Source organism: Bactrocera neohumeralis, unplaced genomic scaffold (genome assembly GCF_024586455.1).
Source record: "Bactrocera neohumeralis isolate Rockhampton unplaced genomic scaffold, APGP_CSIRO_Bneo_wtdbg2-racon-allhic-juicebox.fasta_v2 cluster09, whole genome shotgun sequence".
NCBI lineage: Eukaryota > Metazoa > Arthropoda > Insecta > Diptera > Tephritidae > Bactrocera > Bactrocera neohumeralis.
In genome coordinates this window covers 24666266-24690611 of record NW_026089622.1, presented here as the reverse complement: position 1 = coordinate 24690611, position 24346 = coordinate 24666266, and the positions used below count along the sequence as shown (strand labels likewise).

Below are 24346 nucleotides of genomic sequence, written 5' to 3'. Positions count from 1 at the left end.
AAAGCGTGCCATACGTTATAGTTTATGGTCGCTTCCTAATTGGCGATGTGTTAATAACATATTTGACACATTCGTTTAATAATGAATTTATATGAATATTGTTTACTTCAGGTAAAAGTGCCTTTAGCTATCGGTGGCGTTAACTTTATTGTTTATTATAGGCATAAGTGCCCTTAGCTAATGGTGGCGTTAACTCCCCCAAATCGAAGTTTCCCGTCTTCGAATATAAATTCTGTAAGTTATTAATTTGTGACGATAGTTTTATTAACATTTTTTCTTTTTCTTTTGAATTTTTAACTTTAATCTTTAATATAATATATGCTTTTACTTTTGTAATAAAATAACCTAATATGATTATCAATAATAAAGTACTAAATGTCCACCAAATAGGATTTCTTTTTATTTCTTGTTTTATTGGATTTAACATGTTACAGTTTTCCAATCTTAAATCAATATTTGTTGTTTCAATATATTCTTTTACAAAAAATGGCTTAAATTTTCCTTCTTTTAAATATTTAAAAATTTTTCCAGTGGGATTTTCATAATTTATATCATCAATTATAACATTATCTTCAAAAGTTATTAAATATACTCCGTCTATTGTATGATTATTTACATTATGTTTTCCAAAAATTATTATAGCTCCGTCTTTTATAATATTCATTACTTTATTTACTTCATTAATTTTTGTACAATTAGCATCTTTATTATTTAACATATCTGATAAACAAGTATTATTTCTTTTTATCATACAAAATGCATTTTTTTGATTTTTTTTTTACAAAATCGGACTGAATAAAACTTATTTTCGCATTTTATTATTTCATTTTCGATTAGTAGTTTTCTATTGGGTAGTTAATTATGTTTGATATAGTATTGTTGATATATAAAGTATCAACGAAAACTGTAAAAATGTTTTCGTTCCTATAAGATAATGAAATTAAACTTTAATATTGTCTTTATGTATTATTCTATTTCTATTTTGTATTTTTACTTTATTTCCTAAGCCTTCTGCAACTATTTGTTTTTTATATATAGGATTTAATTTATTCCTTTCCCCATATATTTTTTTCATATATTATTTCTCTTTTGTGACAGCTTTTTGTAATCACTTTCTTATTATGATACTGTAACATCTTTCCCTGAGCCTTTTTAACGTGGCTTTCAAGTCTACGTGGGTTTCTTTATTAAATAAAATATTGAAAGGTTTTTTACCTGTTATTGAGTGTATTGTATTATTATATTATTGAGCCGTTATAATAATAGCTTCAAAGTTACTAATTAAACTCTATTCCTGTTTTAAACATTTTGAAATTTCTATACATGTCGGATGAACCTTTTCTATTTGCCCATTATTACATAGTGCTGTGACGTGGTGTACAGTAATATATTTATATATTTAGTCGTTCCATTAAGGTTTTGAATTGAATTGTACTCAAACCTGGTTCATTGTTGATAACTATACTTTTTATATCTAAGAATGTTTGTAAAAGTTCTAGAATTTTTTCTTCTAAATTCGATTTGTCTTCAATACATTTTATTGTCAAAAATTTTGAATAAGAACACTGTGATAGTCAAAAAAAAGACAAGACCAAATTCGACGGTTTCCCCCTATTTCGGGTCCTACGAATCGAACTGCATCATTACTTTTTTGAGTTACAATCATGGTTTCATACAAAATTTTTTGTTGAAGTTTTTCATCAAAGTGGCCCATTGTAAGAGAAAGGCACATTTTTCTTCGGTCTCTAACTTTTTTAATGTTGACTTTTTTGGTAAACTTTCTTTGGCAAAGCTTCTCAGAATAAGTCCGTCTTTAAGTTCTTAGATGACTGTAAACCCCAAAATCAATGTTTGTTGTGTCCTTATAGCCAATATGTCGAAAAAACTGAAATTTAATCAATTTTTTTAATGTTTTTTCCCTCACGTTTCGTCAATATTTTAATTTACCCTTTGATACTTATACATTAAGTGACATCTTGTAATAGTAAGAAACTTAAGCAAAGACAACGTTCTGAGCAAACTAACCATTAGAAAAAAAACTTAACAAAATTTGTATTTTTTAAAAAAGCTACACTAACTATGTTTGTGTGCTGTTTTATTTTTTTTTGTATTTTATAAGTGTTATCAATAAGTATCATAAATTTGTACACAATATTTAAATTAAATTTAATAAGACTCATCTATCAATGTCCAACACAAATCAGCAAGCAACGAGTCAAGCTTTTTGCCACTGTACCAATGCTCAAGGGGGGCGGCGACTTGGTGAAATCTTTCTCCATGCTCATCGGATTCAGTCGGAACTTGCTGCTCAAAATGGTCATTGTGATGGTGAAGGAAATGAATTTTTAAGGACATATTCACACCTATTTCTTCAAAAGCGTCTACCATGTCATCCACATATTTTTTAGCACTCCTAAGCAATGGTTTATAACGGTCATAACGGAGTTCCAGGCAATTTTTTCATTTGGCCTTAGAAGTTCTGCGAATTTTGCGTTCTTCATAAGTTTTCTTATATCGGGGCCATTGAGAACACCTGAAAATAATGTATCAACATAACATTCGTTCTATTAAAAGAGTTAAAATACCTTCTTTTATTTTCGCAACACTTAGTCTTGGAAATATTTCTGTCAAACATTTAAAAGCTTCGGCATCTCGATTTATTGCTTTTATGAAATTTTTGACAATTCCCAATTTTATGTGCAGTGGTGGTAGCAAAACGTTATTAGCTGGTATCAGCGGAATATGGATAACATTTGCCACATTTAAATGAAATTCTGTGCGAAGCTTCCAATCACGCATTCTATATTGGTTTCCGCGGTACCTTGTGTCCCAATGACAAATGAAGCACATATTTTTTGTGTATCCTATCTGCAAACCAGTAAGCAAGGCGATAAGGTTACAAAAAACATTGATTTTGGGGTTTACAGTCATCTAAGAACTTATTCTGAGAAGCTTTGCCAAAGAAAGTTTACCAAAAAAGTCAACATTAAAAAAGTTAGAGACCGAAGAAAAATGTGCCTTTCTCTTACAATGGGCCACTTTGATGAAAAACTTCAACAAAAATTTTTATATGAAACCATGATTGTAACTCAAAAAAGTAATGATGCAGTTCGATTCGTAGGACCCGAAATAGGGGGAAACCGTTGAATTTGGTCTTGTCTTTTTTTTGTTTTGAAAAAAGCTATCACAGTGGAATCAATGGACGTAAGAAATTTTAATTTCTGTGCAAAAAAAATGTCGATGTAAAATTGTTCTCCCTCTTTTTTGGTGAGAGGAGCTTCTCCTATTGGAATTTGTTTTGGATGTCTTTCATATTTATTTGTGTTGCATATGCTGCAAGTTTTTGCCTATTGTTTAAATTGATTTATCAATAAAAGCCAATAATATTTATTAGTACTATCATCCGGGAATAGTTTGGTATATAAAAATTTTATAGTCGGAAAAGCTTCTTTCAAAATGTTTTTTATTGCGTACAGCACTTCAGGCGTGCAGAATATTCCAGTAACTATTTTTGGTGAAAATTCTTCAATGAAAGCTCACCATCTTTTAATTTTTACGTTTGGATTTTTTTCAGATATTACGAATGCCAATGGCTGATGATCTGTATGGATTTCCAAATCCTTTACTTCGTAAAGATAATGTCGTAATGTTTTCAATGCCCAAGTCAAGGTTAATAACTCTTTTCTTTGACATATATATATTGTGATATTTTTCCATATTCTCCTTTCAAATGTTTGGTTAATGGTTGAGCAATTGTTGCGTAGTTTTCAATAAATTTCCTGTAATATCCCGTTATTCCTAGAAATCCTCTAAGTTGCCGTAGCGTGTTGGAATTTGGATAATTCTTTATTGTTTCTATCTTTTTGGGATCTGATTTTATTACCTTGTGGGATACAACGTATCCTAAAAATTCAACTTCGGCTGCTATAAATGTTGATTTTTCCTTCGAAATTTTCATATGAGCTTTTTCAAGTGCTTGTGCTATATATTTTAAATGAAATATATGTTCTTTTAATTTTTTTTGAGTATACTATAATATCGTCAATATAGACGTGACAAAATTTTCTGATACATTCCTGTAGAATATTGTTCATTGAACATTTGATGAAATCCAGACTCAAGGTCTATTGTAGAGAAATATTTAAATTCTCCCAAATTAAAGAGTATTATCTCTGGATTAGACATTGGATATCTATCCGTTATTTTTTTCGCCATTTTAAAATCGATGACCATTCTTAATTTTGGACTATCGTTCTCATTTATACCTTTTTTCGGAACAATCCAAGCAGGAGAAATATATGGGCTTTTGCTATGCCTTATAATTCCTTTTTCCAATAAACCTTGCATTTCCTGATTGACAAAATTATTTGCGGATAATGAATATGGATATTGTTTTGACCATATAGGGTTTTCATCTTTTCTTATTTCTGCTTTGATATCTGTCCTAAATGGTAAATACATGTCTATGTTTTCATGGGTTTTATTTATTATTTTGATAATATACTCTCTAAGCAGGGAGATGTTAATATTTTTAACATCATTACCTTTGTTTTTATATTTTTCTGTATGTTCTTCGAAATTATTTTCATCGGTAAATTGAAATTATTTATTTATAAAATATTAGTGCCTCCTTTTTTTGGAGTATCTTTTTTTATTTTATTGTCGGTATTATCTTCGACTGACGTCTAGGATTTTTTTGTTCCAAGTGGTTTAAATTTTGTATTGTTATATTTTTATTTGGTTTTTCACCATTCGTTTTTTGTTTTATTTTGCCAGTAAGAACTTCGGATAGCTTTTTAGACTTTTTTGTCCCAAAAAAAAAATTTTTTTAATATAATATTTCCGGTAAAATCTTCGGCTGGCGTCTTATAGCCCTGACAGACGAGCAGAATTAATGCGCCTTAAGCAACGCTAATGCGCATTGAAATTTTATGGTGACAGACGGCAGACTTGTGCATTTAGACAGCTGATAGTGAAACTTTTTTATTTATTAAAAAAAAAAGTGAAATCAAAATGAATAAGATAAATTATTAATAGAAATTTTGGTATTTTTGGAAAATCAATATAAATTTTACGAAAAAATTCGTTTATTATTAACTACGTTAAAAGATAATAGAGTGAAATTAAAAGCAATAATTGATTGTAATGCAGAAAAAGTGTGCGAAAAAGTTAAGAATAATGGAAAAATGGATAGCCAACTGTGTGTTGTTTATTTTCTGCCATCTAAATGTATTAAAATTTGTTTTTGTTAATATACTTTCACATAATTTAATTAGCAATATAAAACTGCTTACCTCTGATGCGGCAAACGCAAAGGAGGCGGCAAACTTCAAGCGACATCTGTCAAAAAATAGCAAAAATCGGCGGTTTTTGAGCAGTGTTGCCTACTTAAATTTGGTAAATTCAGCTAAATGCACGAAATTCTTGTGCATTACAAACTTGTATTAACATGGGTCAAATGCGCAAGTAAATGTAAATTAAGCGCGCTAATGCATATTGGCGCTGTCGTCAGGGCTATAGGGGGCCATACCAGTGTGACACTTTCAAACATTTTTTTTTTTGCTTTTTCGATAGTTTATATATTCAAAATTATCCTGTGAAATCGGCAAGGTATCTTGAATAGTTTTTGAATGCAGCGTTCTAAACAGCGACCGCTCAGAGGTGCAAACATATATAAATGAAACTTTAAACGCGTTTTTCTCGAAACGACATTTTTCAAAATTGCTGACATCATAACTCAACGAGAAATTGACCGATCGACTTTAAATTGAAACTGGGTATAGTTGAATACATTTGCTATACAATGGACTTTTTGATTGGTTGAAAATTGTCAATTTGGCATTAAAAAAAAGAACCATTTTTTTCGTAAAAAAAACGATTTTTTTCAAAATTACGCCATTTTCTTAATTTTTTACATTTTTCAAAGATCGTAGTTCATTGTATAGAAAATATATATAGGTTTAATAAATTTAATAATTTTGAATTTTTTGTTCCAGCTACCCTTTCGACCGGAATCATGCCAGCAGTTGAGGCACTTTTTTTCGGCACTTCCGCAGACATCACATAACTCCGTTATTTTTCAATATTTTTGTTAAAAAAAAAATTTGTTGATATAGCTCAAAATATACTTTATTACGTCCATAAAACGTCGAAATATTCAATCTAGTACTTTCTTTTAAAAAAATTCACGAAAATCGCCTAATTTTTCATGCGTCACACTGGTATAGCCCCTTAAGCCCGCTAATGCATATTAGCGCTGTCATCTATCAGGGCTATTAGGACTATCTTGTCCCAAGAAGTTTAATAAAATTAAATCATTGAGAAAATGTATTTTCTCTATTTTATTATTTCCATAAATTGTTAATATTTAAATGTTTTCGATTTGGAATATCTATTGTGGCTCCGATTATATTTAAGAAATTAATAGATTAATATTATGAAAATATTTTATGATGGTCGAGCCGTTAATGGTTCTTACCCTCTTCTTAATTACTAAAGTGTTTTTGGTATTATAAATTCCAGTTCGTATATGTATATAAACTGGTTGCCTCCGTATCTATTAAAATTCGAATGATTTGCCCGGTTTTCATATCTGTTTTTATAATATAGGGCAAATCAGAGTTTTCTCTAAAAAATGGTTTTCTCCAATGTTATTAATTCTCTGTATTTTAGGTTGAAGCTGTGTGCTTACTTGTACACTTTCATTTCGCCTCTTTGGTATATTTCTTTGTTGATAATTGGTTTCCCAATTATATTTTTTACTCCTAGCCTGTACTTGGTTGGTTTGTATAGGCCTAGGATAATTGATTATTTGATTTGATTGGTCGACGTCCATATGTTCTGTACGATTGGGATATTTTTGGTTTGTATTAGTTATCCTTTGCGGATACCTCAAATTTTTTTTTAAGTTTTTATTAAATTGTTTTTTTCCCATCTGGTTTGACTGAAGTTCTTGCGCTTTAGCAAGAGCATTAGGTAAATCAGTGGGCGTTAAAGTAAAAAGTATTTGGTTTACAGGGTAGTTTAAACCAGTTATGAAGGTTCTAAGTGCGGTTTCCGGATTTTTAATATTTAATTGCTTGGTTATTTCGGGATTTGTTCGGTGCGTCATTATTGTTTTATTTATTAACAATGTCAATTTCTCATTGACATCATTATAGTAGTCTATTAAGGATTGTGATCCTTGTCATGGTTTGTCAAAATGTCGTTAGCAATGCCCACAATCTTGTTTCTCAGTATTGTGAGGGCTCCAAAATATCTCCTACTCCCTTCTATATAGAGACTCATTGAATTTTTTGCAGCTTCTCTCCAGCTGACATATGACCTTCCCGAGAATTCCGGTAAAGATTTCTAAATTTTTATTGCATATAATTAAGTAGTTAATTGGCTGTGTTTCGTATTCTGTCACTTGCGTAGCAGTTGTTATATTTTTTATTTGGTTATTTAGCTGAGCTATTTCAGCTCTTAAATTCGTCGTTTGCTATCAGTCGAGCTATGTCTTCTACAGTAAAATTACTAACCGCCATTTTCGAAAATTTTACAATTATGTTGTCCACTTTACAAAAAATTATGTAATAATAATTAATTATAAATTCAATAATAGTACAATTTATCTCGTTTTCTTTTTTATTTATATATATTTAATAGATCTATAAGAATTTATTTTGTTTTCTTTTTTCTTAATATTAGTGGAATTATTTCCCATTTATTTAATTAATATAGGATTTACTTACAACTAACTTTATCTTGTTGTTGCTACTGCACTGTACTGTTGTTACTGTTGCTGTTGCTACTGTTGCTGTTAGTTCTTGTCTTTGCTGCTACTGCTGTTACTCTTGTTGCCCTTGCTGTTGTTTTGGAAACCAGTTGCCTTTTTTCTTTATGCTTGGTCGCTGCTTTATTGCTTTTGATGCAGAGTTTTCACTGGCACTGTTTATTTTGTTGTCTTAAAGAACTTTGTGTTCTAAATATTTTTGAAATTAAATTTATTTTTGGTTTTTGTTTCTTTTTTTTTATTATATTTCTATAGTCAAACTATAGGTTTAGTTTGATTGAGTAGATTAATCGCTTTGTTTGCAGTTTTAGTTTTTTTTCTAATTTGATTTTTAAGCTTTTGCTGATTACACTGTTGTCTTTGTGGATCGCTCGCCGCTTAACTTTTAATTTTGTTGCACTTGTTGTTTAGTTTGCCTTCGCAAATCGTCACGTTGCGTGGTATATGCAAGAGATTGTTGCTTTACAATAACAATGTTATTTTTGTAATTGATAAGCTGTTTGCGATTTTTAAATGTTTTTTGTCCAACAGGAGTTTTACGTGTCTCCTGGCAGGATCGCCAATTATTACTTGCGCGAACGCGGGGTGGTTTTTAAAAAGATGTTAATCTAGTGAGTTATGTTCAAAAACTAAACAGAATTATCTTCATTTCACTTATATTTATACAATTGATATCTTAAGCCTAGATACAGAGTTTCATCTTACATTCTAAGAAGTGCAGACTTTGGTGTTAGATGATGTGCTGTCTAATTCTACTTAAAGCGTGCCATAAGTTATAGTTTATGGTCACTTCCTAATTGGCGATGTGTTAATAACATATTTGACACATTCGTTTAATAAAGAATTTATATGAATATTGTTTATTTTAGGCATAAGTGCGGTAACTATTGGTGGCATTAACTTGCACATTTTGAGGGCTACATGAGGGGATCATCGCGGACAAACATGAAGAGGGAGTTGAGAGCTACGTATTTTCCCACTCCTTAGCAATTGTAAAATTGCATAATAATTTTAAATTTCTTTATAACTACTATAAATCTATAAAATGTAAGACAAATATTATAATAAAAAGTATAAGAATTTCGGAAGATGTTTTTTGGTTAAAGTTCCAGCTGCTTCCAAATTAATGAATTAATTTCTCTTTTTAAATTGTAGACACTGTTTTCACGCGCTGAAAACATTTCTGCAAATTTAAAATTTAGTTTATGAACCACTGTTTCTTAACATATGAACAAATGAGCGCTCAGCACACACCTATTAGCGCTTGTATTATATTTGTGTGCTTAGCCACTCTCAATTAATAATGCCATACCGCGAAAATATATTTTTACTTGATGATTTTTTATTTTTTTAGAAAATATGTGTTCCCTTTCTGAAGTGCGTATTATTATTTTAATACATTTCCAGAGGCAACTTAGGTCTTTAAAATTTAACAAAACAATTATAGAAAAAAAACATCAATTATTTGAATATTTTTGTAAAACTGAAAATATCACATATCATATCTTTATATAATCATTTTCATCTGTGCGTATAAAACTCCACAACTTGAGAAAAGTTTTATCAATGTAACTAAAATTAAATTTTACAACTGGCATCATCAACATTAACAGTTTCATCACATAAGTATACATTAGTGTGAACAAAGTGGGAACAATCATAGAATATTGTGAAGTTTTAAAATGTGCTGTTTTCTTATTAAATAAAATTGTTTTTAGATACTAATACGAGTATAACGTATATAATTTTTTCCTAACAGTGATTAGAATTTCCCACCATACAAAGGTAAATAAAAATAAATATTAATGCAAAACTCTAAAACCTGCAAAATATTTTTACTCCTTTTTGTTCACACAACTGTACAATTTCGAAATGAAGTAAATTTCCGTTCTTCAATTTGTGTACAATGTCAGTATTTCCGCAACCATTCTGCGATGAATATCAAGTTTCGTAAGAATGTAATTGGTTTTTTCGCAACTTCTTATGGTCTTCCTTCCGAAAACTAACATTCCCTCTTCTAGCCCTCGTTCGCACTTTGCTACCTTTGCGGGCTAAAAATGTGCCCATCCCTGCACTTTACCATTGGAAGGTTTCGATAAAGGTCAATTTTACAACGTGTATGTCCATCTTTGTATGTTTTTTCAGTATCTCAAACTCTAAAAGCGTTTTTCTCAAAACACACTTTTTTAAACTGGCGGACATGATTCCGGTCGAACTACTCAACCGATTTGCGAAATTTTTTTTTATGTTCCCTACTAGATTCATATTTTCTAATAATTTATTGACAATGTTATAACAAAATTTATGTAAAAAAACAGGAGGAAAAATTAAAAAAAAAGTTAATTATATGCCAAATTTCGTGAATATATCTTGTCAAATGTGAAAGTCGTCCATACAAGAACTTGATTCCGATCGTTCAGTTTGTATGGCAGCTATATGCTATAGTCAACCGATCTGAACATTTTCTTCGGAGATTACATGTATAAAACTGCCTTGCGTATTTATGTATAAAAGCCCAAAACATGAGAAAATATTTCCCAATGAAACTAAAATGAATTTTTACAACTGGCATCATCAACATTAACAGTTTTATCACATATACATTGGTGTGAACAAAATCTTCTTCTTTATTGGCGTAGACACCGTTTCCGCGACTATAGCCGCGTTAACAAAAAGTGCGCCAGTCGTTTCTTCTTTTCGCTACGTGGCGCCAATTGAATATTCTAATCGAAGCCAGGTCCTTCTCCACTTGGTCCTTCCAACGGAGTGGAGGTCTTCCTCGTCCTCTGCTTCCCACGGCAGGTACTACGTCGACTACTTTCAGATGGAGTGTTTTTGTCCATTCGGACAACATGAACTAGTCAACGCAGCCGCTGTCTTTTAATTCGCTGAACTATGCCAATGTCATCGTATATCTCATGCAGCTCATCGTTCCATCGAATGCGATATTCGCCGTGGCCAACGCGCAAAGGACCATAAATCTTTCGCAGAACCTTTCTCTCGAAAATTAAGAGTGATTTATAAAATTTAGTTTTTGTTCGTCGAGAGAGGACTTTACTTCTCAATTGCCTACTCAGTCCGAAGTAGCACCTGTTAGCAATAGTTATTCTGCGTTGGATTTCCAGGCGGTCCATGGTGGTGGTGTTTAAGCGGGCTCCTAAATACACGAAATTATCTACAACTTCAAAGTTAAGACTGTTAACAATGACGTGAGAGCCAAGCTGCGAGTGCGACGACTGTTTGTTTGATGACAGGAGATATTTCGTCTTGCCCTCGTTCACTGCCAGACCCATTTTCTGTGATTCCTTGTCCAGCCTGGAGAAAGTAGAACTAACGGCGCGGGTGTTGAGGCCGATGATATAAATATATCGTACACTCTTATAAAAGATTGCACCTGCTCGATTAAGTTCTGCAGCTCGAACTATTTTCTCCAGAAGCAGGTTGAAGAAGTCGCACGATAGGGAGTCGCCTTGTCTGAAACCTCGTTTGGTATCGATCGGCTCGGAGAGGTCCTTCCCGATCCTGACGAAGCTTTTCGTGTTGCTCAACGTCAGTTTACACAGCCGTATTAGTTTTGGGGGGATACCAAGTTCAGAGATCCCGGCATAGAGGCAGCTACTTTTCGTGCTGTCGAAAGAAGCTTTGAAATCGACGAAGAGGTGGTGTGTGAGGATTCTCATTTAACGGGTCTTTTCCAAGATTTGGCGCATGGTGAAGCCACACTGATAAGGTCCAATCAGTTTGTTGACGGTGGGCTTTAATCTCTCACACAATACGCTCGATAGAACCTTATATGGAACCTTATATAGATTGTGGGGTCACCTTTTTTATGGATTGGGCATAGCACACTTAAATTCCAATCGTTGGGCATGCTTTCGTCCGACCATATTTTACAAAGAAGCTGATGCATGCTCCTTATCAGTTCTTCGCCGCCGTGTTTGAATAGCTCGGCCGGCAATCCGTCGGCTCCTGCCGCTTTGTGGTTCTTCAGGCGGGCAATTGCTATTCGAACTTCTTCATGGTCGAGTAATGGAACGTCTGCTCCATCGTCATCGATTGTGGAATCAGGTTCTCCTTCTGCTGGTGTTGTGCTTTCACTGCTAATCAGCAGGCTGGAAAAGTTTTCCCTCCATAATCTAAGTATGCTCTGGGCATCGGTGACTAGACATCGGTGAAAGATCACTTACGGTCTTGAAACCTTCTGTAAGCCGTCTCATTTTTTCGTAGAATTGTGGAGCATTACCCCTGTCGGCCAGCTTATCAAGCTCTTCATACTCACGCATTTCGGCCTCTTTCTTCTTCTGTCTGCAAATGCGTCTCGCTTCCCTCTTCAACTCTCGGTATCTATCCCATCCCGCACGTGTTGTTGTCGATCGTAACGTTGCGAGGTAGGCAGTTTATTTTCTCTCCGCAGCAAAACGGCACTCCTCGTCGTACCAGCTGTTCTTTTGCATTTTCTGATAACCAATGGTTTCGGTTGCAGCAGTACGAAAGGAGGTTGAAATGCCGTACCACAGTTCCCTTATACCGAGTTGTTGACGAGTGCTCTCAGAGAGCAGGAGTGCAAGCCGAGTAGAAAATCGGTCGGCTGTCTGTTGTGATTGCAGCTTCTCGACGTTGAACCTTCCTTGTGTTTGTTGACGCGCGCTGCAATAAGATAGTGGTCCCAGTCGATGTTAAGGCCTCGGAGCGTACGCCCGTCTAGAACACTGGAGACGTGTCTTCCGTCTATCACAACATGATCGATCTGGTTGTTGGCTTTTCGATCCGGAGACAGCCAGGTAGCGTGTTAATAATTTGTGTGAACTGTTTGTTTACTTTTTGCAAAAATCAGAATATGCGGAGCGAATTAAAAAACATCTCCGCACACCGTGAAAACTTTCTTGCTTTAATCTCACTAATCCTGCGTTTAGCTGTGTTATTTGATATGAATGGCGCGAAATCTTGCTTAATATAAGCAATAAAATTTAATAAAAACATCGATGTATTGGAAATATCAACAATTATTGGATGCAGCGGAATTAAACGATGCGTGTTTCGTACGTTGTCGTATTATGTATTTAAATTACACTTCTTCTAAACTTTTAAAGCTAAAACAACCAAATTTGTTAAGCAAAAACATTATAGAACCTCTTACCGACAGTGTGAAAATGGATGAAATCGGAAGATACCTCCGCTCACTCTCCATATATCGGTACTACTAAAAGTGCTATAAATCAATAACTAATTATGTACTATACTACTGTGATCAAGTTGAAAGGGGAATTTTTTCCATTCCATCTCCTTCAAAGTAATCCCCTCCCGCTGCAATACACTTATGCCAACGAATTTTCCAGTCGTCATAGCACTTGGACAAATCCTCCGTCGTGGTGACCATCAGAGTCTTCTTCGATTCAGCTTTTTTATCCTCAATTGAGTCAAAACGGTGTCCTCGGAGTGGTCATGTGAATTTGCTGAATAGGTAAATCAGGCGAATGCGGTGGTTGCGGTACGATGTTGGTTGAAACTGTGGCGAAATGATCACGAATAACCAATGCAGTATGATATGATGCATTATCGCACTTCTTTGTTCAATAAATTCAGACATAGTAAAAATCGAAGAATTCACTTTTAGAGCCTCACAAAACGACGCGTATCTCAAATATTAAGGAATATTTTGACGTGAAATTTAACATAGATATCTATAACAGTATTACTAACTTCCAGAAAAAAATTTACCGATTGGAAAAACACGCGAAGGAAAAATTAAAAATTCACCTTTCAATTTGAATTAAGAGACACCGGCTGCGCTGGCTAGGTCGTGTCGTACGTATGGATAAAAACACTCACTTAAAGAATATATAAAGGCCGCGTGACTGGAGGCTGGGTGGCCTGCATCCACAGCCGTTACACGCATTCTAGAAACACAATTTTGTAAAAAAACTGAATTGATATCACCAACGAATTTTAAATTTGTAACTCACAATCATCGCTTTTAGTAACCCTTTCTGTTAAAGAACAAATGTTCATTTTGCTGAGGCTTCGTAATTTTTACTTGTGTCCCGTCAACTCAACTGATTATTCTGAATACTGAAATTACTGAAAAAATGTACTTTCTGCATTCTAGTACATTCTTCACTCCTTTCAAAGTTTATCCATTTTGCACACAGTGCTTTTTGTAAAACATATCTTCTTCTTCTTAATTAGCGTAGACACCGCTTACGTGATTATAGCCGTAGCATTTCATTAAAAACTTTACACACGGTACTTTTCGCAAGCGATATGTCGGTGTCTTTTCCTACCTAGCCCTTAAATCCTCCCTCTGCAAGGTACCTCAAAGCAGTAGCAAGCTTTATTTCAGCCATAACAACTGACGGATGTATTAGTGGTTGGGCATCACGAATATTTCTCTGAAACGCATCTTTATTTATTTTGCAATAGACAACAAAACGTTATTTCGACAAAATGCATCACTTGCGTTCCAAACTTGGACTTTATGTATATTTACACTGAATCTTGGATGTCTAAAGGATTGGAAAGATCCATTAAAATACGAAGTGGAACTTTTTCATATATTTGCCAAATATTGCTAGTGAAGGAGACTGGCAGCATGTACGATCATTTTGTCCGCTAGAGTATGTATATGTACCTCATTAGAGAACACGCCCAAAACAGTATTAAATTAGTATGCTGGACTTGCGAAGGAGTATGCCTACGTACTAAACTCTGAACTCCGACTGCTGTAACTTGTATTTGGACCTGATGGACCGCAGTTAATCACTACTTTGCGGGAGTGGGAGCGCTACTGCGGCCTATTCTTTCATTTTAGTACAAACCAGCGCTGACCGCAGCATGTGACTCACTATATTGTCGGGCGTCATCCTTTCGCTTGTTAGCATTTCTATGGTGGCTATTTTCACTACATACCTCGAACAGGAGAAAAAGACGTGATCTGCGTTTTCTGCGGCATTTCCGCAGAACGAACATTGTGTTTCAGTATAGTGGGCAAATTTGTGCAGGTGTTCTCTGATACAGCCATGACCCGATAATTAACGCAGTTCTTATCTGTCTGTCTTAGAAGTCTGTCTCACCGTGTTGTCGATCAATACAGGCCGGTACATTCTTAATTAGTCTATACTTATATGTCCATCTTCCTTTATCTGCCGCATTCCATTGCTTTTGCCACTTGTTTTGCACTCGCCTATTCATGGATTTCGTTTTAAAATAGACGCTACTTAACTCAGAGGCCTTTATATCCGGTGGTATAAGACCAGATATGATAGCAATGGCTTAGTGCGACATCGTTCTAAACGCACACGCAACTCTAAGGTGGCATAATCTGGACACAGGCTTTACAGTATTGACACATGATTTTTGACGCAGGGCTGTCCCCCATATCGAAGTTGCGTACATAAGTATTGACTGGCTAAATGTGGCTAGGCTTCGGTCACCAATATTTGCCATGATTCTCGACAGGACCGCAGTCACTTTCAATGTGCGCCTTAAAATTGAGCCTCATATTGATCATGATGCCAAGGTACCTCAATGACTTTTGCGTTACGACACTATAGCCATTAATTTTCATGGTGACCGTTTCTAACCTTTTTCTACTTGTGATAAGTACTGCCTCTGTTTTTTCATCTGCAAGCTGCAGCTTACTTCTCGTAAGCCAGTTTTTAATTTTCGCCAGAGTCTCATCGAAATTTTTGTTTCATAAATTGCTACTGTATACTCGTAGAAAAAGTATAGATTTAGTCCCGAAGGTCAGCAAGACCGAGAAGCAGGTACAAAAGAGTGAGGAGCGCTGCGGGAAATCCGATCGCTCGAACGCCTTCGGTAGCGGCAGCTACTGCGTGCCTTTGGTTTAAACCTGGTCGAGACCAACGGTCTGATACACTTAGTCGAGACCAAAGGTGCTTGGCTAGGCCTAGGCTAGTTTACATACATTTGTATGGAAATACGTGTTGTATTTACGCTCATATATGTACTCGTACAATATAGATACATACATTTTTGAAATTTCTTACCTCTCGATTTGGTTGAAATCAAATTGACTGCCTTGTTCACGCTTGGCGTGGCAATAGCGTTCACAAAAAATGTAACATTTTGCGAAAAATTACATTTTTTCTTAACCTTTTAAAACGCTCTAGCGGCTAAAGTAAAGCCGCTTTTAACATTTAAAGCCTAGATAAACATATGTACAAACCATTTTGGACATGTAACGAACATAAAAACAGATAAATCAACCGTGCAAAGTGATAGAAACATACCAAAGTTCATATATTTTCATACAAAATATATGGGGTCTAGCCAAGCACCATTGGTGCACTAAGGTGTAATGTTATAATATCCTTTTTTCGTCCTTTTCGATACGATATCCTTGAATTTTTTTTCTGAATTCTGTAGACAATAAAATTCTAGGAAGATACTTGGAAGCGCAAGTCGTTTGCTACACTCTAAATATATTTAAATAACATTTAAAAACAAAATATGCCTGGCCAGACCCGAGGGTCTCGATGAGTGTTAAACTGATTTTTCTCCGAACCACGTTTTTTCGCACGGATGACGCTCTCATTTCAAAACTATTGCACTTATCGATATGAACTAAACAGCATTTTACTCCTTAGATGTCTGGCTATGGCCTCAAGCAGAACCAAAAATATTCATTATTAGTTAAAAAAGTTATAAACAATTAAAAGTGAAAAAAGGGTTAAAAATTTTCAAAAGTCCGCCATTTTATTTTTTTTTTTCATTGAAAATGTTTCATTCTGCTTGAGGCCATAGCTAATTTGATACAGAACATGAAACCGCTTTGTTTTTTGCTTTCAGATAATTCTTTTCCAAGAAATGATGTCATCCATCTACGAATCGGATGAGTTTCAGCAGCCATTTTCAGGACCGACATTTAAAAAAATAATAAAAAAAAATTTTTTTTAAGTAACTTAATAAATAGTATGTACTTTCATATGTAAAAAAAATTGATTACTCAACATGTTTTGTAATAAAAATAAAATGTATTGAAAAAACTTACGTTTTTTAGAGGAACCTGGCCTTAAGCTACGATTGTTACGGCAATGTCATCCTGTGCTTCTTTTGGCAGCGCTAATCGTAACACCCTATCGGACATCATATTCCATAGTAATAGACTTAGCACGGAGCCCTATGGTACAGCAGAAGTCTGTGCGACAAATAGCTGTTAATTGTCCTCAACAGATACCCCGGAGTGTTTCTTGTCTCTAATGCGCTCATTATATGTGGCCAGTACGCCGAGTTGAAATCGTTTTTCACGTCAAGTGTGAGAACTGCGTAGTATTTCTTATCTCCATGCATCCATCGGGTGCCCTCTATGGCCTTGGCCGCAATGGTCATTTTTCCAACTGCGCCTAATGTGGACCGATCTCTTCTGGATCTAAATTGGTTTTTAGATAACCCTTGAGACTCTTTTTCTAGGTGACGTCTTAGACGTGTGCAAATCGGTCTTTCCAATATTTTGGCCATCGTGTTGATCATGTAGAATGTGCGAAACGCACTCGGCTTCCCTGCCGGTTTGTTTGGCTTTTGACGAAGAACCAGCTTTCCAAACTTTTGGGAGAGCTTCTTCATTTAGACTCCTGCTTTGGTTGATGGCAATTTTCAGTGCCTTGTTCGAGATACAATCAAGTCCTGTTGCCTTTTGCGTTGTCAAATCTCCAATCTCGTCAACTGATGAGGCTTCCAGCACGGCTGGGATCGTTCTCCTTGATTGGGATTCTTTCGTGGGAAAATCGTTTTCACCACCTTTTCTAGGAAGATTGGTGCTGACTTTTACCCCCTCTGATTTTCGCCGTCAGCCCACGGACTTCCCGTCCACCTTCTTGCATAGTTCTTTAAAACTACTTACTTCTTTTGATAGCCTTATTGAATTCCGGTTGCAAAGTCGTCTCGCTGGATCGAGTTTGTGTTTGTTTGCTAATTTCCAGCGTGATGGTCAAGGTGACCGCTATTTGTGTAAAAGTCGCAAACTTTTCAATTTACTGATCGAACTAGCGTGCTGCTGGCGAACGTATTATAATATCTATTATCGATCCGCATCCATTCTTCTCAAAAGTATTTCTACCGGTGGCATTAAGCAGCACGGCGTCTAACAAGGAAAACGTTTTACGCGGAGCATTCAATTCAGTTGTTCTTGCATTGAAATCGCCCACTATCACGTTTGACGGGGTAGTGAGGGCGTCTCGAACTAATTCATCGAGAATTTTCTCCTTGCAGTACTCTCGGGGGAATATAGCAGCTGTAGAAATTAATTGCACTTATTTTGCTTCGCGTATAGTAAGATTTGCCCGGGGCGGCTTATCTTGGAAGGCGTTTGTTTTTTTTGTCAGAGATCCATGTACCAGCGTTCCAGACACCTGAAACACTTTCTGTGGTTTGGCTTTTCGCTTATTCCGTCAAGCAGCCGTTTTGCGTCCGCTGCGGGAAGCGGATGACTGCCGTTTGCGTGCTCGTATACGCCTGTCTGATTTTTTGATCGTATTTTCGCTGAAAAATCTTTGCTATGTCGTCTTTAGTGGTTATTTCGTCCAGGTCGCGGATCACTGATAACTCGTGGAATAGGGCTCTGCCTGGTCGCCTAGAACCTTTTCTATCTCCTTTTGAGTAGTATCTCGCTTTTTGCTGTCTTGCTGATTCACAAAACGTTATCTCATAACTCTTTCAGAGCATCTTCCTTTTCAAAGGCTATACGACTTATTTGCCGAGCGCACAATGATTATTGCATCCGGTTTCGGCCAAGGTGCAGAGATGGTTTTATTTCTTTTGGTTCTGCGTTTTGCTTTTGACCTGTTGCCAGTCATTTTACTTAACCTTTCCTTTTGCAGGAATTTTGCCTTCTTACCTTTTGTTCGCAGCAGCCATCATTTGCTCTTCCACTTGACTGGATATTTTCTTAAGCGGGGTCTTTCGTGTAAGCTGTTCATCATCAACATCTCGTCTGCTTTCCTTGCTCTTGTTGAATTCCTTATCACACTCACAAACCCAAATATATTAAAAAAATCCTTATCAGCTGTAAACATAAAAACATGTATCATGACATATACACATAATAATGTATTGTAATTATCAGTAACAGATAAGAGCTTATGTAGATATATTTATCAGCTTAAAATAAGAATACAACAGAACAACATGAATGTTCTGTCTATAGTTCAAATAGCTGTAAGCAAACCGAATGTCCTTCAGTCTTAGTATTGCCATCAAAAGTGAAGGTGGAGATATTAAACTCTACAAATAGATAAAATAATAAACATAATATTTTAATTATTTAACTGGGGGTTCAACCGAGATCGCAAATCAAGTTGCTTTACAGCCAGTCTTTGAAATATAAGACTTAAAAAACCTAAATCTACGGTCTGAAAGAAAGACACAGCAGGTTCCAGAAAAATCGGAACAAAACAGAATTCTGAGGAACCACTAAGAACTGGAGCACATCAAGAACTTCCGAAAGGAAAAAAGGGCAAAAACTCACGGCAGTCATAAAAGCAGTTACGATGACATTAGAAATGGCATAACTACGCGCCCACATCGACGTACTAACTCAAAACATTGAGATGCAAACCAAAACAATGATTCTATGAAAGACTATGCGAATGAGGAAGCAGTTAGGACTTTCATCCTAGGGTAAAATTGCAAATATACAAGTGGAACATTGCATAGTCATAACCCTAAAGATTTGGAAACAGCTTACGCCGTTGCTAGTACTATTTACCACGAGAATGTGAGTCGCCAATTCGAGGTACATTCTAACCTCCCAAGGGAGAACAAGCAACAAAGATCCAGCAACCTGAACCGCTGCAACGAAGGCTAAGTTCATTGACATGGAGAAGAAAGACGACATCATCAATACAGACCAAACATTAGAATACAGAGGAGATATCAGCCTAGAAATTACTTGTATAATCAACCGCAACAACAACTTGCACCAGAGCCAATGGAAGTGGACAATTCGCAGCAGTTGCAGAGACCAACACATTTTTTCAATCAACAAAGGAATCCGCCTCACCAACCAAATCAATTTAAAAGGGATAGGAACGTCTCGTTGCAAAACTTCAATCAACCAAAAATGCAGCGCCCCGCACAAGTAGACCACGATGGACATTTTGAGATACGGAGTACTTTTTTAGGCGAGTGAACGGGTTGCCTTTTATCGAAATAAAATGTGGATTAACCGGCACACCCGTTACAATTTTAGTGGACACAGGATCAACTAATAATTATATTAGCAACAAATGTGAAACTGATAAGTCGATCCAAATTATTCCTTTGAAAACAAAAACTTTTCTGCATTAATTCAAAAAACGTGATTGGGACATATGGATATGATTTAATATATTATGAAATTGATAATCTAAATGAATTCGATATGATATTAGGAGGACTTAGAACTCTTAATGCAGAAGTGAATTTATATGATTATAGTTTAAAGTTCCAGAAGGAAGTGGCCCATGATGTAGAGCAAAAAATTAACTTTACTATAAATAACCCTCAATACAAAGAAGACATTTGAAAACAAATGCTAAAAAACGTTCAAATAAGTGAAACTTTTCCTTTCAATACAACTATTCAGGCTACAATTAAGACCCAGACAGAGAATCCAATATGGACAAAACAATATTCATATCCCATTGCGGATAACGACTGTGTGAATAAAGAAATTAGCGAGTTATTAAAAAATGGAATTATTAAACCAAGTAAAAGGCTATATCATTCACCCATATGGACGGTTCTAAAAAAATGCACTGACGAAAAAGGTAAGCCAAAAAGGAGAATGCTAATTGATTACCAAAAAATTAATGCTCAGATAATCACAGATAGATATCCAATACCTGTTGTAAATATGACTATCCAAAATTTAGGAAAAGCAAAAGTATTTTCAACTATAGATTTAGAATCGGGATTCCATCAAATTTTAATAAAGGATTCCCATAGAGAAAAACCGCGTTTGCAGTCAATGGAACAAATTTTGAGTTTGTTAGGATGCCGTTTGGGTTGAAAAACGCACCCCCAATCTTTCAACGATACGTAGACGGTATCTTACGAGAATATATTGTTAAATTTGCATATGTATATATAGACGAAGTACACCCAACTCTTTTTTTACACGGATTTAAAGTTACACGGTTGAAAAAGAAATATTATAAAAAATTTTTAATCTAGCACAGTTTTAAAATCACTGTCTTGTAACTATTTTTGTTTTTACCACACTTAGCACCATTGCTGGAATGAACATAGTAACTGGGAAATCCCCTTATTCGATAACTCTTACCTACACATTTTGTTCGCATGATATTTACATTGCTGAAATGGATATCTCCAGTGATGATACCGACTTTAGTCCATTTCGTCGCAAACAATTGCGCATGTTTTCAAGTAGCGACGAATAATTATGTAGCTCCTTCTTAGGGTGCGAACAGAGTGGCCGCTTGTTGCCGAGCCGAGCCGACTGACGCTTATTGCGAGAACTTGTTCATGCGAGAAACAAGTTTGAGTGTGCATAGTGGATGCGAGAATCAGCGCTGATATTTTATCTATTATTTGCGTTTTATGTATGCATTTGGGTTTGTTGTTCATTCGTGTTTGTGAAATTGAAGTGAAAAGATATGGATTCGTCAGATGATGAGTATTTAGCTTCGGCTACTGTTTTAAAGTATTTTATCAATAAAAAATCATTTGGAAAACATCCAATAAATGATAAACGAAGTGAATTTGGAGAATTTCATCACTTATATAGTGATTTAAGAAAATATCCTGCCAAGTTTAAAGAATATACTCGAATGAGTATTGAAACTTTCGACTATATTCTCGAAAATATTGGTGATAAATTAAAAAAGAAGTGGAGTAATTTTATTAAAGTACCAATATGTCCATGCGAACGCTTGATAGTAACTTTCAGGTAAGAAATTTTTTATGTTTTATATATTTGTATTTATTGTATTAAATTCATTTTATATCGTATTAAATTCATGAATACATTTTTTTTATAAATAAAAAGAAAAATTAAACAAAAAAATTAAAAATAAATAATATAAATTAATTAAGAGGAATTTAAAGATGAATAAATTACAGTTTCCATTGTATTTTGGTCTGGAACCAATGATGATGAAGTTGGTGGTATATTTGTACCTTCAACTGTGGTAAATGAGATCGGTTGAAAACAAGGAGTTGTGCTAAGGTCTAAAGAATTTATCTGGTAGCTTTCAGAAGAAACGCTGATTGGTGAAGACAAAGGCGCGTATCTTGAAGTTTCATTGGACAGTGTGGGCATATTTTTAACTTTTGCATACACGTATTTATAAAGTACATTTTGCATTTCCATTCGACACAGAAATTTATTCTCTGGGTCCAACTTCCGAATATGCGGCAAAAGAGTTACAAAAAATGCTTCATCTTCATCCAATACAGTCTTTTTTTCCATTTTTTTATTTTCCAGCAGTGCCAATTTTCTTTTTTCAATTTCCAACAATTGGGCAGTGCTGTTAGAGGTATTTTTTTTTTCGATGGAACTTCACAGCTGAACTCGTCATTGTCGCACAGATCTCTTGTTTCTTCGACTTGTGAAGTGTTGATAATATCTTCAATTTCTTCTTCATATTCAACCTCTTCTTGGATAGCTTTTACACTTGACGCTTTTAAATTACCACTTAAATTTCTGTATTTCATTTGGTCCTTTAAAAACAGTAGAGAATTGAAATAAGGCCAACTCGAAGTAATTTGTGATGCGGCATCCCCCGATTGTGGAGTTGGAATTTTGCGTACTTCACATCGAAATTGATCGCGTAAATACTTCCATTTTTTTTTTAAGTCTTCCTCTGCAAGATCAAATAAAACCATATAATTAAAATATGATAAAAATTATATGCATACATGAATTTAAACAATAAAATACAAAAAATTATACAAATAATATAATATAAATTTAAATAACAATTTTTGTTTTAACTTTCTTATTTAGATTTCTGGCAACTGGAGCATCATTTGCCTCACTAGCTTTTTCGTTTCGGCTAGGCAAATCAACAGTAGGAGCTATTGTTAAGGAGACAACCCAAGTTCTATGGGATAATATGTTTACTATACATATGCCGCAGCCAAACGAACAATGTTTTCAAGAAATTGCAAAGCAATACTGGAAGCTATGGAACTTCCCAAATTGTATTGGTGCTATCGACGGGAAGCACATACGAATCAACTGTCCAGGAAATACTGGCTGCATGTATTATAATTATAAACACTTTTTTTCTATTGTGTTGCAAGGTATTGCCGATGCCAACTGCAAATTTATTGCGGTTGAAGTTGGTGGATACGGAAAGCAAAGTGATGGTGGCACTTTTAGCTCTTCCAAAATCTTTAATCTTTTAAAAAGTGGAGAACTACCTGTACCAGGAAATACATGTCTGCCAAACAGTGAAGAATTTGTGCCATATGTATTTCTTGGGGATGAGGCTTATCCCCTTTTAGAATGTTTGTTAAGGCCGTATAGCCAAAAGGAGATAACGGAAGACCATGAATATTTTAATGCCCGGCTTTCAAGAGCTGGAAAGTGCATTGAATGCGCCTTTGGGTTATTAAGTGCAAGGTTCAGAATATTATGGAAACCCATTGAAACGGATCCTTTGTTCGCTGAACTCATTGTAAAATGTATATGCCTTATACACAACATAATTATTGATTTAGAAGGATTAGATGAAAATTTAAAGGAAGAAGTGCAAAAAGAACATTTTGAAAAAATCATAAAAGAATTCAATAAAACAAGTGTCAAAAATGGTAGATTAATAAGAGATAAATTTTGTAATTTCGTATGCATGAATAAAATATAATAAATTTCAATGTAACTTACTTGGTATTTTCATTTCTGAAGCAACGGACATCCATAGCTTTTCCACTAAAACACGGTTATGATAACATTTATTTTTCTGATCCCACAAAGCCGGCCGAGAAAAAACTTCACTTATTAATTGTTCTACATTCATTTTAAATAAACCAAAACACACGACTGTACTCAAGAAAAGTTCAACAAGAATGCCATTAAATGATGAATGACAGCATATGACTTTCATGATTTCACTTTTTCCAAAGAATTTTATGTCCAAAACTAGCTTTTCGCAGAATAAACAATGTTGTCGGCGCTGGAATACGCTTTGGAACTGTTTTCTCGCATTCAACCAGCTTTGCGCTCTGACCAGCTCAGCGCCCACTATGACCTGTTCGCGCTTATTTGTACTAATTTGTATAATACCAGTTTTCTCGCATTGGTTCTCGCAATAAGCGTCAGTCGGCTCGGCTAGGCAACAAGCGGCCACTCTGTTCGCACCCTTAATTGGCGTAGACACCGCTTACGCGATTATAGCCGAGTTAACAACAGCGCGCCAGTCGTTTCTTCTTTTCGCTACGTGGCATAGTGGCATTTCGGCGGAAAAAATAGGATTTTTCCACTTTCCAATTTCAAAACTTTAATGATTTTGTTTTGTAAAGAAATATTTGGATAAGAAAAATTCAACAAAGTTTTTTATAAAAAGTGAAAGTTATTCAATAAAATCAGATTAAAATTATTGTCCAAATAAA

At 34.9% G+C, this 24346-nt stretch overlaps 1 protein-coding gene across 11 annotated transcripts in view; it reads left to right on the top strand.

Annotated features, from left to right (window-relative positions):
• The window catches only part of LOC126764053 (uncharacterized), a 917515-nt gene that overhangs the window by 467338 nt on the left and 425831 nt on the right, over positions 1 to 24346 (top strand). For 6 of the 11 annotated variants that reach the window (XM_050481800.1, XM_050481794.1, XM_050481792.1 and 3 more), the window contains one exon: positions 22740 to 23616. The exons of 2 other annotated variants lie outside the window; for them this stretch is intronic. In XM_050481800.1, coding sequence (XP_050337757.1) covers positions 22740 to 23601 — 862 coding nt within the window. In that variant the 3' untranslated portion in view covers positions 23602 to 23616. Of the gene's footprint in view, positions 1 to 8643; positions 8824 to 21210; positions 21681 to 22739; positions 23617 to 24346 lie in introns of those variants that run through there. 3 more of the 11 variants (XM_050481793.1, XM_050481797.1, XM_050481803.1) reach the window with 3 other exon arrangements.